This window comes from Lagenorhynchus albirostris, chromosome 5 (genome assembly GCF_949774975.1).
Source record: "Lagenorhynchus albirostris chromosome 5, mLagAlb1.1, whole genome shotgun sequence".
NCBI lineage: Eukaryota > Metazoa > Chordata > Mammalia > Artiodactyla > Delphinidae > Lagenorhynchus > Lagenorhynchus albirostris.
In genome coordinates this window covers 73,280,901-73,302,292 of record NC_083099.1, presented here as the reverse complement: position 1 = coordinate 73,302,292, position 21,392 = coordinate 73,280,901, and the positions used below count along the sequence as shown (strand labels likewise).

The window sequence follows — 21,392 nt, the reverse complement described above, 5'->3', positions numbered from 1 at the left end:
GCCCGAAAATTGGTAGTTTAATAATTTAAAAAACTACAGTCCTTAGGGTGTTCAACAAACTAGATTTTCTTAAGAGATTAGGGCTGTCTCCACGGACTGTTTTCTGAATTATAAGTCTATTAGACAATTTCATGTTTGACAAATAGCTCTTCTCATTTGTTGCTCAGACTACCTTCTTCTCGCTACCGTCCTAAACAAACTACATTTCCCTTAGGACACTGAGAACCTGGCACCAGTAGCTGGCACATCCAGCTACTGAATCATCTGTTATTCCCGGGAATTTGAAATTCTACAAATCCTGAATTGCTTATTCTAGCAGTCGCCTACTTTAGGCACAAGTTTGTTCTGTAAACAGGCTCTTGGGATCTATTATTCTGCATTTAAAGTTTGTTTTAGGACGATAGGCTCCTGTGCAACTGCCAAAATGCATGGCTGCTCACGGCAGATAAAGGTGTGCGTGGGGAGGGCCTGCTGTGGCTGTCAGATTCAAGGCCCATTTCTGGCTTTGCTCCTTGTTCCTGCAGGCCTATGGTTGTAACGAAGTACAAAAGCATAGTGGGGAAAACTGGAGACAATCCCAAAGTCCTTCAGTCAGGGAATGGATAAATGAATTGCAGCACATTCACAAACGGACTACTACTCAGAAGTGAAAATTAACCAACTATTGCAGCAAAAGGGATGAATCTCGGATGCATTTTGCTTAAGTGAACGAAGCCACACTCCACATGCTACATACGATACAATTCCATTTATATGACATTCTGGGAAAGGCAAAACTAGTAGAGGCACTAAGGAAAGATCAGTGCTTGCCAGAAGCTGGGGTTTGGAGGGGGTATTGGCTACACAGAGGCAAGAATAAGAGAAATTTTGGGGATAATGGAACTCTTGTATTCTTGACTGTGGGGGTGGTTACAGAACTCCATGCATGTCTCAAAACCCATAGAATTGTACACCATTTTACTGTACATAACCAAGAAGTATATACAGTAAGAAAATGAGGATAGTGGTCTCCCTTGCAGCAGGAAGTAGTGACCGGGAGTGAGCTGAGGGGTAGGGGTGCCTGCGGTGCTGGTCCCATTCTGTTTTTTGAGCTTCACGCTGGTTATTACACACACGACATTGGTTTGTAAAAACTCACTGAGGTATATGTACACTTATAATAATGCATTTTATATATGTATGTTATACTTCAAGAAAAAGTAAACAAGAGAGAGGGTGAGAGAGAATTCCAGCCTTCACTGTCCTTTGGTCTCATCCCCCTAATTCTTCACATATCTGTTTACTACTACTATAGGTGACAGAAACAGCTAGAAAAATCCTAGCGTGAAACTCTCCCTGGTAAGGTTTCGTACCTGTTCCTAAATGTCTCAAACAATAATACCAGGTTACCTGACCACCAATTCTGTTCACAATGCTGTTTAGCGGACCAGGATTTGTTTTGCCAGTTCTCAGGTAACCATATTTGGGGGTGGAATGGAGAAGTAGGAAACGAATGAGAAACCAGTCAGTGAGTAAGTAGTGACTATTTTATTCTTAAATTGGAAGACAATGTATTTTATCTGGGCAATTTAAGTAATTTTTTCCAGACCTGTTTCTAGACTCTCAATAATTAATGTTCTGGAGAATCGCTAGGGACAGTAGGGTCTAACACTGTACAGAGATGTGAGAATGGCTTATGAAATCTTGATGTCTTCCAGTTCCATGTTTAAGGCTGAGTTACGGTAGGTCACAATCACAGCATCTTTGACAAAGAGTAGGAATCCTTAGAAGAAGAGATGCGTTAACAAGATTATGGAGACTGAAATGTAAATAATTTCTTAACTAAAAGTCTGTCAAAATTTCTCTATAGGGATAAAGAATGGTGCACCATATTCTTCTTTCTCACTCTTCTGCAACCATAAACACACTCCAGAGCAAGAGGAAGAACAGATGTTGAGAGTCAAGTATCAGATGCTGTGATTGGTGTTTTGTACACACTGCTCTATTTAATCCTTATTAATAGTCCTGCAAGGTAGTCAATCAAATCTCATTTAAAATATGGCAAGGGACTTCCCTGGTGGTGCAGTGGTTAAGAATCCTCCTGCCAATGCAGGGGACACAGGTTCAAGCCCTGGTCCGGGAAGATCCCACATGCTGTGGAGCAACTAAGGCCGTGTGCCACAACTACTGAGCCTTCGCTCTAGAGCCCGCAAGCCACAACTTCTGAGCCTGCATGCCACAACTACTGAAGCCTGCGCACCGCAACGAAGAGTAGCCCCCGCTTGCTGCAACTAGAGAAAGCCCGCGCAGAGCAACGAAGACCCAACGCAGCCAAAAATAAATAAATAATATAATAAAATACGGCAAAATGAAGTCTCAAGTTAATCTATACAAGGGAAGTTGGAACAATTCCAGGCTTCTGATTCCAAGGAAAAGGGAATTAACTTTTAGGGTGCCCCCTTTATTTGTAATCTTACTGATTCTCAAAATATCTCCGTTTTACAGAGAAACCGAAAAAGGGATGACATGACTTGCCCAACTAACGTTACATAACCAGTAAGTGGTAAAGCTGGCATTCAAATCAAGTCATTCCATAGCCCACATTCTTCACATTATAGTACTCTGCTGCCAAAACCAACGAGAGCTATGTTGTGCAATTCTGGAGGGAGATCAATGGAATCTTCAACATTGGACTGAACCAGATAATCTAAATTTGGGTCAGAAAAGTGACATTTGTGTTTTTCCCTGATATCTTTCAAATCTGACCACCTCAATAAAATCTCTTAATTTCACTAATATTTACTTTCTTTCAGTCAATAATTCACATCCCAAGGGACTCAAGAGCCCACTAAATTCAGCTCACAGCAAGGGAGGAAAAGTAACTGGAATGGTAGAAAAACTACTGTTCCAGGAGCCAGGAGTTAAAGGCTCTAATCCTGGCTCTGTTCCTGGTTGCAGTGCAACTTTGATTAGGACACAGGGATCTCTGGGCTTCTGTTTCACCACCTGTAAATTAAGAGTATTCAAGGCAGAATCTTAGAAGGTAGCTGTTTAGTACTTTAGAAAACAAATTTTCCTCATTAGTAAAGTCCCCAAATTGCCAAGTTTGGAGTTTAAATACTGTGTGGTGGTTCAGCAGGTATTTGCTGACCAGAGTGTATTCTGCTAGAATGAGCCCCCCTTCAAGCTCGCTCCCATCATTTTTTGAAGAGCCCTGAGCAGATATGGAATAGGAAAGCAACCAAAGACGTGTAGTCACATTTAAGAGGCATTTTTATTTTTGCCGAATTAAGGGTATTAAGAAGCATATTAAAAATATGGAATATTTCATAAAACATTCAAAATAGTATTATTCCCTGTGTATTAGAACAGTGGACTTTTCCCCCTAATGAATAGTGTTCCATTTTTGGTTCTAAAGAGTTTCTTTCCTTGTATGTCACTATGACAGTGCTGGGCTGACTTGTTTCCCGAAACAGTCCTTCCAGCTGCGATGGGAATGACTTGTTCTGTGGGTCTGTCCTTACTTACTATGAGACTCTGGGTAAGGACCTTCATCTAAGTCTATCTTTATCTGTAAAGGGGCGGTAACATAACATAATTTAAGTCATAGTGCCTTCCACAGTAGGAGCTGAAAAATGAGGCAGCATAGTATATTAGAAAGAACTTGGGACAGAGAAACTTCGATACCAATACCCAGCACTGTCATTTACTAGCTAAGTAATCTTGGCCAAGAGATTCTGCTTAAGCCTTATAGTGCGGCCAGTAATTCTTATCTTCTTTTGAAAAATTAAATGATACTAAAGTGTCTGTTGCATAGTAGTACTAAACAATTAGTACTTTTATTAATAATTCTATACAATCTAGAAAGGTGCACAAAAGTGTCTTCTTACAAAAAATCACTTAACAAGGACATTCAGAAAGCAATGTAATATACATTTTAACACATAAATGGTGTCATTTTATAACCTCTTGATATTTTACAACATTCGACCAGTAAATACTTCAAAATGGTTTATGCTGGGGTCCTGCTATAAGATGATTTCTGAGGCTCTTGAGATCATTTTACAATAGTTTTCTCCTAATCTATTTATGCTTGGAAACAACTTATTATATTAGCATGTAACAGCTGTGGTATATATTTCAATGTGTTAACATATTCAATTCCAAAACCTACAGAAGAAATATGATTAGGTTGCCTAATGATTCTTGAATTCAGTTTACAAATCATGTGATGCCCCAACCTGTTCCAAGAAAATGCTAGCTTGTAAAATAATTTTTTCTTTCAGAATACAAGACACATTTAACATACAGATTTTACAATAAAGTTTATTAGCTGTTCTCCTCTTTCTCATAAATGGAATGGATAATGTTGATAATTCTTTACAAACCAGTACTCATTTGTTTAAGAAACTGTAATGAGGAGGTTGTCAAAAACACATATTTAATAAACTCCAAAAAAGCAATGGGAAGCCAAACAGTATTATTAATATAAAAGACCAGAGAAATTGATTTCTGAAATTGTTATCTACTTTTCACTAAAATTTCTTAATTGCTCACCATGAAGATCTGTGCAACTCTACTGCAGAGCAGCTACAAGAGATGAAAGGTGTACAGTCTGAGGGGAAAACACTCATACACATGAGGTTTTTGCCTGTTTGCCTATTAATGAAAGGAGAACTGGAAAGAGGTGGAGACCAAATCCAAACCCAATGACAAGAACAACGGGAACAACACCCAACACCCCCCGAAAAAAAAAAAAACCCACAAAAAAACCAACCAGGAACCATTTGAAAACTTTTATAGAAAAGAGGAGAACATGCCCATGTTTTTATGTATAACCTAATTTCCCTAAGGGCTTCTTTCCACAACCACCATCCTCCTGTTTTCACTTCACACGATTAAGGAAGATAAAGTCCAATCAATTAATATTTAACTTAAAACCAAACCAAGAGAGTAGGTGGCAAAAGAAAAAAAATATATTTTAAATATACATATATATGTTTGTGTGTGTGCAACTATGTAAAGAAAATAATTCCCATAGTTACAGAGTTTAAAGAAAGTTATATATATATTTATATATATATATTTTATTATAACAAAATAGTTATTGTGGGTAAAATATTCATTAAAATCTGACCCCTAAGAATGCATTTAAAATTTTAGACTATGAATTGGACTCCTTTCCCACTGCCATAATGATTACATCATCACTGTAACGTCTGTTTTGTATTTATCTCTATGAAATTTTCTCAACCTTATGTGTAAAAGGTAAACTCCCCTAGCACCTAAACATGGCCTCAATTCAGAAAATGTGATGATCATTATGTATGAACTTTTGTAAGACACTATAAATAGTGTTGCACAAGTAGATTAAAAACATTTAGACATTGTTATTCCTAGCAAATCTACTGGGAGGAAAAAAAAAACTTCAAACAATAAAAGACTTTAAGAAGATATGAATATCCCTTGTGAAATTATTAAAGTTAACTCAGATATTAATTTTGAAATTAAAAAACATATTTTCCTTATTTGTCTGTAATGAAATATTTGCTTTGATAACAGAAGTCAATTGAGAAAAGGACTTGAGAGCTAATATGTTGGCCAAACCATGCTATTAAAGTTAAGCGTGCATTGTTGCTCAAAGTTTACTAAATCATTGATTAAAACCACTTTTCTTTCATTTATATTGAAATTTGGAAAGAATGTATATAAAGCTTCTCTGAAAATCTCTTAAAGTTACTTTCCCTTAAACATTAAGGAATTTTACCACAATTTCCCCGTCTCCCCAAATCCTATTAATAGCTGGTCAGGCCATTCCATCTTCATTTGTGAAAAATGGCCACAAACCAATAGTGAGATAAAATAATACAGATGTTACAACTTGAAGGAGACACTAAGATGTCAAAAATAAGTGCAACTGCAGACCATGATGAGTGGGATATGATTCAACATGGAAGAAGTATTGAAGACAGACTCCAGAAGGAAAGGGCAAAGAAGTGTCAGAGAAAATGAGACTGGAAAAGAGAAACAGAGAAAACATCAGTCCTCATAACTTTTCTTTTGCTGGAACCCAGATGTAAGGACCAGACTGTTCTTCTATGATCTGCTTCACTTGGTTGTAAATGTCTTCCAGTGTATCTCCCTGTATAATAGCTGTAATGATAGAAACAAAATCAGAAACCTCCATTAAAATTGTCTATCTTCACCATTACAATTGTTGGTAAGACAGCAGAAGCTATATCTTAGAAATACTCATTCAGGAAGAGATACCATCTATGTATTGTTTGCTTAGACAGGGCTCATTTCATGAATTTTCTTATTTTTAAAATAGAAAAAAATTTATTTTAAAAATTTATCAGAAAGCAAGATTTGGTGATTTTTTACTTTGTTTTGTGTATTTGGGAAATAGACACTGAAGTAATTAGAGGCAAAAGAGCATTTGTCTGCAACTTACTCTTAAATGTTTCAGCAAAATTATAAATGTGGTAAAATGTTAACATTTGTGGAATACAGGTATATGAGAATTGCTGGTACTATTCTTGTGATTTTTCTGTAAGTCTGAAATTATTAAAAATCCTTAAAAACACACACACACACACACACACACACGGGTTACAACACCATGACACTTAATGGTACTTAATATGAACACCAAATATAAGCTAATCATTATTTCAAACAAACAATAAACAACAACAAAAACCTATCCAAAGATACCTAAGGAATAATTTAAAGAATAAAATGAATTTGGGAATTGCTACCTATTCTTCTCTTTTTAAACAAATAGTATCTTAAAATAGATCAAAATTTATAAAGAATAAGAGAAAAGTCAGTTTCACTGAAGAAGTCAAGTCTGAATGTTTTCCTCTGTACACGCTATCCTCATCGACAACCTAAGAAACACTAAATTTCAAGATTCCTCATCACTGCAACCTAGATTAGATGAATTATTCTGGAACTTAAGCACTTATTATTACTACTGGTAAATGTGGGCATAGTTCAAAATCCATTTCAATGGGCGAGTTCATATGGCTCCAAAGCAAAATTCTACCATAAAGGGCACTGCTACACATCATGCCAACCTGTGAAATGTTCAGTAAATTCTTGTTCCAGTTTCATGGCTCTCTCAAACGTCTTTCTGGCTTGTTCTTCCGTCAGACGCTTATTCATTTCCCTATACAAATAAATTTAGAAATTAGTAATTACTACATTATAATACTTTTGAAAAAGGATGACAAAGGAGAGAAGATATATAAAATCATGAAAAGTTGAGCTCTGTTGAGAATCTTAATGTCATTAAAAACTACATCCAGTCACTGACTATGTAGCTTTTTACTTGGAATGACAGAAGGGTTTCAACACATTTTTGCATTAGTTCAAGACAGCCAAAAAAACTAAGCATTAATTTGACAGTTTTGACTTCGATGAAAATTTCATATTAAAATATGACTTACAGATCTACTTACCAATTTATAGATAGTAAAGGGGATACATGAACACATTAAATAATACCATGAGAAGGCAATCAGCAAAATATAGTCTGGGGAAAATTGCAGAATAAATGAGTTGGTTTCTTCAACAAATAAACAGAAAAAAGAGAAAGATATGAAGGGAGAATCTGTAGATCAAAAGACTTAACAACCAACTGTCACAAACAGACCTTGTTTGGAACTTGATTCAAACAAATTGAAAAAATTAAACAAAACTTATGAATCAAGAAAACATGAACTGATGATATCAAGGAATTACTGTTTTAGTGTGACATAGTGATTTTTTTTCTTCTTTATGCTTGTTCATATTGCTTGGACCTTCTACAATGTGTACGTATTTTTTTTATACAGCAGGTTCTTATTAGTTATCCATTTTATACATATCAATGTATATATGTTTTAGTGTGACATCACAGTGATGTTTTTTAATAAAGAATTTTATCTTTCAAATATATACAAAGATGTACAGATGAGATCATATAATGTCTGCGGTTTGTTTCAAAATAATCTGGAGTGGAGAGGTAAGGAGGTGGGGGGATAGATGAAACGAGATTGGTCACAGTTGATAATTAATGTTACAGCTGGATGATGGATAAATGGAAGTTTGCTCCCAACTTAAGAGGGAAAGCTTTCAATGTTTCATCATCAAATATGATGTTTGCTTTGGTATTTTGTAGACGACCTTCATCAGATTAAGGAAATTCCCTTCTATTCATAGTTTACAAGATATTTTTGTCATGAATAGATGTTAATTTTATCAAATGCTTTTTCTGCATTTATTAAAATGATCATTTTTTTTAATACTAAAGCTGGTTTTTTTTTTTGGCTGTGCCGTGCGGCTTGCGGAATCTTAGCTCCTCAACCAGGGATTGAACTTGGGCCATCACAGTGAAAGTCCCGAGTCCTAACCACTGGACTGCCAGGGAATTCCCCGTAAAATCTGTTAATGCGGTACACTACACTGATTTTTTAAAAAATTGAAGTATAGTTGATTTACCATGTTGTTAGTTTCAGGTGTACAGCAAAGTGTTTCTGTTATATACATATCTATTCTTTTCATATATATATATTCTTTTTCAGATTCTCTTCCATTATAAGTTATACAAGATACTGAATATAGTTCCCTGTGCTATACAGTAGGTCCTTGGTGTTTATCCATTTTATGTATAGTAGTGTATATCTGTTAATCCCAAACTCCTACTTCATCCCTCCCCGTCCCCTTTGGTAATCACGTTTGTTTTCTATGTCTGCGAGTCTTACACTACACTGATCTTTAAAAATTACTTTAAAAATTGTGGTAAAATATACACAATATAAAAGTTACCATTTTAGCCATTTTAAAGTATACACTTCAGTGGCATTAGTACCTATGCAAGCATCACCACCATCCATCCCTATAATTCATTTCATCTGGTAAAACCAAAACTCTATACCTATTAAAAATAACTCTGCACTCTTGCTTCCCCCTGGCCCCTGGCAACCATCATTCTTTCTGTCTCTATAATTCTGACTACTCTAGGTGCCTCATATAAGTGGAATCATACAGTATTTGTCTTTTTGTGACTGGCTTACTTCACTTAGCATAATGTCTGCAAGGTTCATCCATGTTGTAACACATTGCAGAATTTCCTTCCTTTGTGTGCATATACTATATTTTGCTTAACCATTCATCTGTCCATGGACATTGAGTTTCTTCCATGTTTCAGCTATTGTGAGTAATGATAACATGAACATGGGTGTACAAATATCTCTTTAAGACCTTGTTTTCAATACTTTTGGGGATATACTCAGAGGTAGAATTGCAGGATCATATAGTAATTATGATTTTTAGTATTTTGAGGAAGTGCCATAACTATTTTCCACAGCCACTGTACCATTTTATATTCCCACCAACAGTGCACAAGAATTCCAGTTTTTCCACATCCTTGGCAGCAATTATTTTCTGTTTTTTTGACAGTAGCCATCCTAATGGGTGTGAGGTGGTATGTCATTGTAGTTTTGATTTGCATTTCCCTAGCGATTCGTGATGATAGGTATCTATTCACGTGCTTATTGGCCATTTGTTTATCTTTTTTGGAGAAATGTCTGTTCAAGTCTTGTGTCCATTTTTGAATCAAGTTTTTTGTTGTTGTTGAGTTTTAGTTTTCTATATATTCTGGATATTAATCTGTTATCAGACATATGACTTACAGATACTTTCTCCCATTCTGTGGGTTGCCTTTTTATTCTGTGGATAGTGTCGTTTGATATAAAAAGTTTTAAAATATTCACAAAGTCTAACCTTCCTTTTTTTCTTTTGTTACCTGTGTCTTTGGTGCCATATCTATGAAATCATTGCCAAATCCAGTGTTACGAAGCTTTCGTCCTGTTTCCTTCTAAGAGTTTTATTTTCTTACATTTAGGTCCTTGATCCATTTTTAGTTGACTTTTGTATGTGGTGTTAGGTAAGGATCCAACTTCATTCTTCTGTATGTGGACATGCAGTTTTCCTAGCACCATTTGTTGAACAGACTGTCCTTTCCTCATTGAATGGTCTTGCATCCTTGTCAAAAATCAACTGACCATTTCTTCCCCCTGGTCTTTTATCTCTGTTTTTATGCCAGTACCACAGCATTTTGATTTCTGTAGTTTGCAATAAAATTTGAAATCAGGAAGTATAAGTCTTCCATTTTTTTGTTCGTTTTTAAAGATTGTTTTCGCTATTTGGGGGTTCCTCAAGATCCTATATGAATTTTAGTATGGATTTTTCTATTTTTGCAAAAATGTCACTGGGATTTTGATAGGCATTGCATTGAATGTGTAGGTCACTTTGGGTGGTACTGACATTTTAACAATATTAAGTGTTCCAATCCATGAACATGGAATGTGTTTCTACTTATTTATATCTTAATTTCTTTCAGCAATGTTCTATAGTTTTTTTTTTTTTTTTTTTTTTTTGTGGTACGTGGGCCTCTCACTGTTGTGGCCTCTCCCGTTGCGGAGCACAGGCTCCGGACGCGTAGGCTCAGTGGCCATGGCTCACGGGCCCAGCTGCTCCGCGTCATGTGGGATACTCCCAGACCGAACCCGTGTCCCCTGCATCGGCAGGCGGACACTCAACCACTGCGCCACCAGGGAAGCCCTGTTCTACAGTTTTCATTGTACAAGTCTTTCACCTACTTGGTTAATTCCTAAGTATTTTATTCTTTTTGATGCTATTGTAAATAAAATTGTTTTTGTAACTTCCTTTTGAGACTGTTCATCGTTTATGTATGGAAATGTAACTGATTTTTGTATGTTGACTTTGCATACTTCTACTTTGCTGTATTTATTAGTTCTAATGGCTTTTGTGTGGAGTCTTTATGGTTTTCTACAGATAAGATCATATCATCTGCAAACAGAGATAATTTTGCTTCTTCCTTACCAATTTGGATGGCTTTTATTTTCTTGCTTAATTCCTCTGGATACAACTTCTAGTTCTACATTAAATAGAAGTGGTGAAAGCAGGCATCCTTGCCTTATTCCTGATCTTAGAAGAAAAGCCTTCAGTCTTTCACCATTGAGAATGATGTTTGCTGTCAGTTTTTCATAAATGGCTTTTATTATGTTGAGATAGTTTCCTTCTATTCTTATTTTGTTGAATGTTTTTATCATGAAAGGGTGCTGAATACTGTCAAATGCTTTTTCTACATCAGTTGATGATCATGTGATTTCCCCCTTCATTTTGTGGATGTGGTTTATTACAATGATCCATTTTCACATGTTGAAACATCCTTGCATTCCAGGAATAAATCCCACTTGCTCATGGTGTATAATTCTCTTAATATGTTGGTGAATTGTTTGCTAATATTTTGTTGAGGATTTTTACATCAATGTTAATAAGGGATATTGGTCTACAGTTTTCTTGTGGTTTTTTTTTTTTTTTAAAGAAGATGTTGGGGGTAGGAGTTTATTAATTAATTAATTTATTTTTGCTGTGTTGGGTCTTTGTTTCTGTGCCAGGGTTTTCTCCAGTTGTGGCAAGCGGGGCCACTCTTCATCACAGTGCGCGGGCCTCTCACTATCGCAGCCTCTCTTGTTGCGGAGCACAGGCTCCAGACGCGCAGGCTCAGTAGTTGTGGCTCATGGGCCTAGTTGCTCTGCGGCATGTGGGATCCTCCCAGACCAGGGCTCAAACCTGTGTCCCCTGCATTAGCAGGCAGATCCTCAACCACTGTGCCACCAGGGAAGCCCTTCTTGTAGTTTCTTTGTATGGCTTTTGTATCAGGGTAATGCTGGTCACACAGAATGAGTTAGGAGGGATTGGTGTTAGTTCTTCTTTTAAATGTTTGTTATAATGCACCAGGGAAGCCATCAGATCCAGAGTATTTCTTTGTTGGGAGTTTCTGACTACTGATTCAATTTTCTTAATATAGGGTGTATAAGTTATATGTATACAAAACTTACTATAGTTACAGGTATATTCAGATTTTCTATTTCTTTGTGATTTAGTCTTGGTAGGTTTTATGTTTCTAGCAATTTGTCCACCTAGGTTACCCATATTTTTGGTGCCCAATTGTTCATAATACTCTCAGAATCCTTTTTATTTCTGTATAATCAGTAGTAATGTCCCTACGTTCATTTCAGAGTTTAGTTTCAGTCTTATTTTGCCTTTGTCTGTCTGCCTAAAGGTTTGTCATTTTTCTTGATCTCTTTGAAGAATCAACTTTTGTGGCCTAACATATGGTCTTCCCGGGCAAATGTCCCATGTGCACTTAAGAACGTGTATTCTGTTATTACTGGCTGGAGTGTTCTGCATGTTTGTTACGTCTATCTGGTTTATTGTGTTGTTTAAGCCCTCTATTTCCTTATGTATCTTCTGTCTGGTTGTTCTATCCATTATTTTGAGTGGTGTACTGAAGTCTCCAACTATTATTGTAGAGCTGTTTCTCCCTTCAATTGTGTCAGTTTTTCCTTCATATATTTTGATGATCTGTTATTAGGTACATAACTGTTTATGATTGTTATATCTTCTTGCCATACTGAAACTTTAATTAATATACAATGTCCTTCTTGTCATATATAACCTTTTTCAATTTAAAGTCTACTTTGTCTGATATTGGTATAGCTACTCCTGATCTCTTTTGGTTACTATTTGAATAGAATATCTCTTTTACTTTCTCAACTTGTTTGTGTCTTTGGATTGCATGTGTTTTATCCAGTTTGCCCATCTTTGTCTTTTGATTGGACAGTTTAGTCCACTTACATAAATTATTGGAAATAAGGACTTCCGTATGTGGTAATTCACTTCTCTCTTGCTGCTTTCAAAATTCTGTCTCTGTCTCTTGATAGTTTGATTAAAATGTGTTTCAATGTGGGTCTCTTTGACTTCATTTTATTTAAAGATTGTTGAGCTTTTTGGATGTTTATATTCATGTCTCTCATCAAGTTTGGGACGATTTCAGCCATTATTTTTTCAAATATTCTCTCTGCCTTTTCTCTCTTTCTTCTAATACTGGGACTCCCAGATGCATATGTTCTTCCGATTGATGGTATCTCACAGGTTCCTTAGGATCTGTTCACTTTTCTTCAGTCTTTTCTCTTTCTGTTCATAGCCTTGATAATTTCCATTCTTCAAGTTTGACGAATCTTTGTTCCTGCCTGCTCAAATCTGTGTTTGAATCCCTGTTTGAATGAAATTTTCATTCAAAAATTTGAATGAAAATTTTCATTTCAGTTTTTGTACTTTTCAGCTCCAGAATTTCCTTTTGGTTTCTTACCTCTTTATTGATGTTTCCATTTGGTTCACACATTGTTTCCTTGACTTTTTCCCACATCTTCTTTGAGTTTGCTGAGAAACTTTAAGACAGCTGTCTTAAAGTCTTTGTCTAGTATATCTGCCATTAGGTCTTTTTCAGGGACAGTTTCTATTGATTTATTTTTTTCCCTTTGAATAGGTCATACTTTCTTCTTTCTTTGTATGCCTTATAAATTTCTGTTGAATACTGGACATTGGAATCTTATAATGTGATAATGCTAGAGGTAAAATTCTCTTTCCTTTAGGGTTTTTTGTTTGTTTTAAATTGTTATAGGATGTCTCCATGCCAGGGATTAGCCTGAGGTATACACGTAAGGTCTTCTCAGATCTTTTCTGAGCCTGTGCCTTTCCCTGGGCATGTGTGTTGACTTTCTGAATACTCCTGTATATGTGAACATCCTAGTCTGACTCCCAAATGGGAAAAAGAAAACGTGAAAGAGGGGAAAAAAAGGCACCAGCCCCTTAACTCTCTAGAAGTCACTTCAGCCTGAGAGGTGGGGCCCTGCAACAGTGGCAGTGGGGTTTGCAACAATGGCTTCCTGCTTCTGTGTCTGCACCTCCACAATTAGAAGCAGGAATCAGCTATCTGAGCACAGATTCCCCAGTGTTTGGAGGACAAGGTCCTTATTCCCCACCTTGGCTCCACAAACTTTATGTAAGCTGCTCAAGGAATGAGTGCATGGCTACCTGCTAGGGGGCTGAAGGTGGGGAAATGGGTAGTTGCTACCATGGTAAGAGGTGAAATAAATCAAATTTGACAGTTCAAACCATCCCCTAGAAGCTGCAAGCCTTCAATGAATTCCTGAGTTCCAAAATACAGTTGACCCTTGAACAATGTCAGGGTTAGGGGTGCCAACCAACCCTCCATGCAGTTGAAAATCCATGTATAACTCAACAGTTGGCCCTCCATATGCTTGGTTCCTCTGTATCCATGGTTCCGCATCCACAATCAACCGCAGATTGAGTAGTACTGAAATATTTACTACTGAAAAAAATCCATGTTTAAGTAGACCCATGCAGTTCAAAACTGTGATGTTCAAGGGTCAACATCAGACAGATTCTGCAAGTCCAACTGTTGTCTAGGTGGGGAGATAGATTCCTGGTGCTTCCTATTCCATCTTCTCTCTAGCTCTATCACTGATTAATCTTAAATGTTAACCTAGCCTTGCATTCCTTAAATAAACCCAACTTGGCTGTTGTATTTTATCTTATTAAAAAAATTGTTGGATTCAAATTGCTCATATTTTGGTAAGGATTTCTGTATCTATATTCATGGTAAGACTGGTTTGTCACTTTCATTTCCTGTGAAATCGTTCACAGGTTTTGGTATTAAATTAATGCCCATAAAATTAGTTGAAGAATCTTTATAAGACTGGTATTATTTCTTAGCTTTTGATAGAATTCAGTAAGTCCTTTTGGCTCTTTTATTTGTGGGAAGGCTTTTCATAACAAAGTCAAGTTCTTTAGGAGTACAGGTCTAGATTTTCTATTTCTTTTTTTCCTTTTCTATTTCTTCAGATTTTTTTAAAGCATAACTTTCAAACATAGAACAGAAATATCATAAATATATATCTTGATGAGTTTGCAGCAACTTACGCTTACCTGTATATCTGGTACCTAGACTGAGATAGAGAACATTACATCAGCACCTAAGTATCTGAGTGTCTTCACTCCAGTCACCAACCTACTCTCAAAGAGTAACCTCTATTTGATTTCTATAAGCAATGATTAAATTTGGGATCATGGAGTATATATACTTTTAGGTCTGAATTTTTTTTTACTCAAATTATGTTTGTGAGATTCTTCTATCTATACTTTTGCGTGTAGTTGGAGATTGCTCATTTTCATTACTGTAGAATATTTCATTTTGTGTGAATATGTCATATTTATGTAGGCTTTGATGGGTATTTGGATAGTTTCAAGTTCTTAGTTATTTAGTATAGTATTTCCAACTAATCTAGTACATTTCTTTGGTAAACATACGTAAAATTTCTGTTGAGAATATATCTAGGAATGAGACTTTTGGGTCCTAAGTTATGTGTATGTTCAGCTTTAGGAGATACTGTAAACAAGTTTACCAATGTGGATGTACCAATTTACACTCCTATCAGTGTTATGAGCTTCAGTTTTTCCACATCCTTGCCAACATTTGGTATTTTTTCATTTTAGCTATTTTAGTATAACATATGACCTTGTGGTTTTAACTTGCATTTCCATGATTAAGCATTATCTAAAATGTTTATTAACTATTTGGATCCTCTTGTGAAGTGCCTAAGTCCTTTGCTCATTTTTCTACTGGGTTGCCTGTGTTAACATTTTTAATGTCCACTGGATGTTTAGTGATATTCCCATTTTCATTCTTGATGTTATTTATGCCTTTAAAATTTTCTTTCCTTGATATTTCTTATTAATAGTTTTTTCAAAGAAAACATTTTTGATTTGTTAATCCTCTCTACCATATGTTTGTTTTCTAGGCTACTACATCCTCCAAATTTATTTACTTGACAATTTTGTTACCATTGAGTTCAAAACATTTATTAACTTATGGAGTGACTTATTCTTTGATCCACAGAATTTCCAAATATTTGGGGATTTTCCAGTGATCTTTTAATTATTCATTTCTACTCTAATTTCATCATGCTCAGAGATATTTGTTTTTAATCATTTGAAATCTGTGGCTTAGCATATAATTAGTTTTGGTAATTATTTTAAGTGCACTTGAAATCAAGCTGTAACTTTTGCAGATGTTGAGTGCAGTGGTCTATGTATGTCAGTTAGGTAAAGTTTCTAATTTGTGTTGTTGTATATCCTTATTTATTTTTTTATTTGTCTGTTTTCTTATTCTATTACTTTGTGATTCTTTTGTTACGTTCGCCCACTATGACTGTAGAATTATTATTTTTCCTATATAGCTGTTAATTTGTGCTTTAGATATTTTGAGACTGTGCTACTAAAAGTGCAAAACAAATGTATAAATATATCTTCGTAATGGAGTGAACCTTTAACTTCTATGAATGTTCCTCTTTATCTCTAGTAATACTTCTTACCTTAGAGTATACTTTGAAAGTAGTATAAACCAGCTGAATTTATTTACTGTTTGTATGGTATATCCCTTTTTTCTATTCTCTTTCAGCCCTTCCATAGACTAATAATTAAGGTATGTCTTATGAAAGCAACATATAATTGATGGGTTTTATAGCACACTATCCCAAAATATGGTACCTTGGCTTGAAGGAATTTGAAAAATGACAGGTACAGGAAGGACTCTCTGACCTTCCCCTGAAGCAGGTCAGTAAGACCCTCCTGTGAGAGGTGACCTCCCTATACCTGAAGAAAAGGACCATCCTTATCTCTGATGATGGAGGGAAGCTGAGAAGAATTTGAATGAACAAGCCTTACTAAGTTTCCATTAGTTTACTACCCTTAAGTCATATCGTCTGGTCCTATCACATTTTCCCATCACTCTCCCCTCATCTAACCTAGTATAAAAATGTTCAGGTTTAACCATTTCTTTGGGTTTTCATTTTCTTATGAAGGGTCCTATGTCATGTAAAACTTAAATAAATTTGCATGCTTTTCTCTTGTTCATCTGTCTTTTGTTACAGAGGCCCAGCTGAGAACCTGGAGGAATAGAAGGTAAAGATTCTTTTCCTTTTCTACAAAAGCAACATATAGTTATTTATTTCTCATTCCTCTATTCTGCCAATTTTTGTATTTTAATTGGACCATTTAGTCTAGAATTTAATTAATGAAACATTTGGGTTAATTTATACTATCTTACTATCTGTATCCTTTTGCCTCACCTATACTATGTTTCTATTTGCTCATTCCTCTCTTCTTTTAATATTTATTTAAATTCTATTTTTTGTCCTCTATTAGGTAAATATTTATGCATTATTTTATTCTCTTAATGGTTACCCAGAGCTGCACTGCCCAATTAAGTAGGTACTGGACACATGTGACTATTTAAACTTAAAAATTCTAACATATGTTACTTTATACTTTAGTATATTAACGTTGATGATTATGATAGTTAATATCGAGTGCTTATTTAATCCTCACAACAACCCTCTGAGTGGATATACTATTATTACCTGCATTTTACAGATAAAGGAATTGAGATGCAAGAAGGGTAAGTAAATTACCCAATCTAATAAGTAACAGAGACTAGATTTGTACTTAGAGGCTGTGCCTTAGGCATTTACACTTACATGATATTTTCCATGGATTTGGGTTTAATAAAAATGGAGATTGGGTAAAGTTGTGCAATCTGTAATCTCTTTATGGCATTTCCAGACACATCGAGGATACAGTGTTTGCCCTAAAACAGAGGGAATAGGGAAGAAAAACAAGTGAACCAAGTATTTTCAACTATATCAAAGGTACATTTCCTACAAGTACAAAATTGAATTATGATGTTTGGATCCTGTTCACTTTAAGCAAACTTGTCATTTCTGTTATGAAGACAATGAATAATGACTATGGATAACTGGTTTTCCATTCTCAAATATTACATTTAAAAAGGAATGAAAATACAGTTCCCTTACTCCTAGCTTTCACAGATCAGTAATCTCTCAAAACGGCAACCAATATGGGGTTCCTATCTTTTACTTCGCTGAGAAAGGGCACTAAAAAATACCCTAAGCTACCATCTTACCACAACCATCATTTCATAAAAGAATATATCATCAGGGCTTCCCTGGTGGCGCAGTGGTTGAGAGTCCGCCTGCCGATGCAGGGGACAAGGGTTCGTGCCCCGGTCTGGGAAGATCCCACATGCCGCGGAGTGGCTGGGCCTGTGAGCCATGGCCGCTGAGCCTGCGCGTCCGGAGCCTGTGCTCCGCAACAGGAGAGGCCACAACAGTGAGAGGCCCGTGTACCGCAAAAACAGACAAAAAAAACAAACAAAAAAACAAACAAAAAAAGAATATATGATCAAACAAGAATGTAAAAGTGTAGGATAAAGGCGAATCTTTAAAACTGAATAAATTTAAATTTATAAAACCTCACTACCACTCTCTGTTCTATTTTTCATCTTACTGGTGACCAGTAAAAACTTTATCACAAACTGAAGCATTTGGAAACCCCAATTCTGAATCTAAGACGCTTTCCTGACATGCTTAAATTCACTGCCAAAGGCCATTAAGATTTTTAGTAAAGATGAGCATTTCCATGTTAAATAGGGTAGTACTTCTAATTTATCAAACAGATTTTATTATAACTTTTAAAGTCAGGTCTACCCCATAATGCGTCTTGTAATCTAAGGGCTTGAATCCACCCGAATGAATGATAATTTCAACTCAGTAGGACTATTTAAAATAAAAAAATTAATATTTTATGAATATTTCAAACATATAGAAGGTAAATAACATATATACATGTACCCACCACCTCCTTTTAGTAGATATTACTATTTTACCTGATTGCTTAGAAATTTTAAAAAACTTTACATTGAAACATTAACATTCTATCTTGTTTGCTTTACCTCCCTGTATATATATGTACACAATAGTTTAACAGTAAATTGCAAACATAAAACTTCGTTACCCCTTATTTCCTAAACACAATGACATCTCTTAAATAACCACAGTATAATTTCAGTTGGTCATCTAGTATCCTTTACTGCAAAAGGAAAAAAAGTATTCTTGCTCTAGGGTCCAATCCAGGACCACACATTGCATTTAGTTGTATTGTCTCTTTAGCCTCTGTCAATCTGGCACAGTTCTTTAGTCTTTGTCTTTCATGATCTTGATATTTTTCAAGAGTACAGAACATTTTTTTTCATAGAATATGCCTCAACCTGGGTTTGCCTGAAGTTTCCCATCAGATGGCAGGATACACATTTTTGGTAGGAATACCACAGAAGTGATGTTGCATCCTTCTCAGTCCATCATATCAGGAAGCATAAGATGTCTACTAGTGATGTTAATTTTGATCACTTTTTAAAGGTTTTTGTCTGCCAGGTTTAGATTACTATTTTCCTTTTGTAGCTGATAAGTATTTGGGGCAAAGATATGTTGAAACTATGTAAATATCCTGTTTCTCATCAGGTATTGATTCACTCATTAATTTTAGCATACACTGATGATTCTTGCCTGAAACAATTATTATCATGGTGGTTGTCAAGAGAGCTCTCCTAATTCCATCATTCCTTCTAACCTTATTAGTAGACATTCTAATAATGTAAGGTAAATCTTTCCCTTCTATCTACTTATTTATTCATTCATATATTTATTTATACCATTATACCATTATGGACTCTTGGATTCTTGTTCTCTGTTATAATCAGTTATTATCATTTATTTTAATATTCCAATTATGCCAGACTTGGCCACTGTGGGGCCTTACAGGTTGGTTTCAGTGTCTTTTTGACATATTTGTATCATTCTTTAAGCACTTCCTTAGTTTTCTGACAGAGCAAAATGTTCTAGGCTCATCTTGTACTTTCCCAGTGGAATCAGCCGTTATTCTAATGAGTTCTGGACCTTTTTAATGGAGAATAGTATTTAGAAGCCAAGATCTAGACACTAGATATTCTCATTGTTTATTGACGAGTCATCATTTTTAGGCCTCCTTTGTGGACAGAGCAAGAAAACATATATACACATTTATATTTCTATATCTGTATTAAGATGCATGGGTTTATATTCATATCTCTAATTCCAATCCAATTACCACAGAGTTTATTCTACCCTCTCCCCTTTCCATATTTCTAAAATCCCTTCTTTGACAGTGAGAAATCTAGCTCCCATCAATTGTCAATATATTAATTTATTTGCTCAACTCTAAAATATACCTTAAAGTAGTTTCAGATCTATTAACCCATACCACTCTAATCAGAGTTCAATATTTGTTCATAGGCTTTCTGTCTTTAGCCTGTCTTCAAGGATTATTGGGATTAAGACTTCTCCCCTCCCTTCCTCTCTTCAATGAAGTTATTTGAAAATTAATTTAAAAATAACTATTTGAAACAGTTAGACTAGGTTTAGTCTGCTTATATATCATTCTGCTTTCCCCTCATCTTCTCTTTTTTTAATATACAAAATGCTAACACAGTTCTAAAGTCAAAATTATACAAAAAGGTATACTTGGAGAAATGCTGCACCTCCATCCCTTCTACCTCAATCCCAATCTCCCATCCTTTCCACTCCTCCCTCATAGGTAACTGATCTCAGGTTTGATTTATCATTTTTATATCTTATTTTTGTGTGAATTGTGTATTTATTTCTTTTGTCCATTTTCTAATAGATTCTGGTCTCTATTCGCTCAATTTTTAAGAGTTTTTAATATTCGGGAATATCAGCCCTTTTCTCGAAGATTTTTTGTCAGTTGTTTTTTGACATTGGTAATGGTGTTTTCTCTTAGTTTTAGGAAAAGTTTTTTTGTCAAGCAAAAGTCTTTTTGTTTTCATGTGTTCAGAAGTTGTCAGTCTTTTACTGCATCTGAATTTTGATTCATGGTTAAAAAAACTTCCCTATGCCCAGGTTATATTTTCTTCTGTCAATTGTTTATGGTGTGAATTTTTGTGTATGGTGTGAAGTATGGTTCTTTTATTTATTTATTTGGTTGCACTGGGTCTTAGTTGCAGCACCTGGGCTCCTTAGTTGTGGCATGCGAACTCTTAGTTGCGGCATGCATGTGGGATCTAGTTCCCTGACCAGGGATTGAACCCAGATCTCCTGCATTGGGAGCATGGAGTCTTACCCACTGTGCCATCAGGGAAGTCCCCCAGAAGTATGGTTCTAATTTACCTTTTCTCCAGTTGTTCCAGCACTATTTACTTAAAAGCCCATTATTAAAAGCCCCTGTGATATGAGATTGCACCTTTGTCATATACTATATTTTCATATGAATTTGGGTCTTCCTGGATTCTCTTTTCTATTCTACTCGTCTTTTTGTCCTATTCATGGGTCATTAACACACTGTTTTAATTAAGAAGTCTTAATAGTATTCTTTAATATCTGGTAGGGCTGGAATCTCTTGCAGCTTTTCTTTTTGTGTGGTCCTGGCTTCTCTTACGAACTTCAATTCGTCTAACCCCATAAAAAAGCTGGTAGTTATTTTTACCGGGATTGTGCTCATATATAAATCAGCTTAGACAGAACTGGCAGCTTTACAATGTTGAATAGTCATAGCTAAGAACAAGG

The 21,392-nt window shown here is 35.5% G+C and overlaps 1 protein-coding gene across 7 annotated transcripts in view; it reads right to left on the bottom strand.

Moving 5' to 3' along the window:
* Nucleotides 1–4,285: 4,285 nt before the first annotated feature.
* DLG1 (discs large MAGUK scaffold protein 1) overlaps nucleotides 4,286–21,392 on the bottom strand; it is a 270,885-nt gene continuing 253,778 nt past the window's right edge. For all 7 annotated transcript variants that reach the window (XM_060150350.1, XM_060150351.1, XM_060150347.1 and 4 more), the window contains 3 exons: nucleotides 17,457–17,566; nucleotides 7,062–7,153; nucleotides 4,286–6,132 (listed from right to left, as the gene is read on the bottom strand). In XM_060150350.1, the coding sequence (XP_060006333.1) occupies nucleotides 6,026–6,132; nucleotides 7,062–7,153; nucleotides 17,457–17,566 (309 nt within the window). In that variant the 3' untranslated portion in view covers nucleotides 4,286–6,025. The remainder of the gene's footprint in view (nucleotides 6,133–7,061; nucleotides 7,154–17,456; nucleotides 17,567–21,392) is intronic.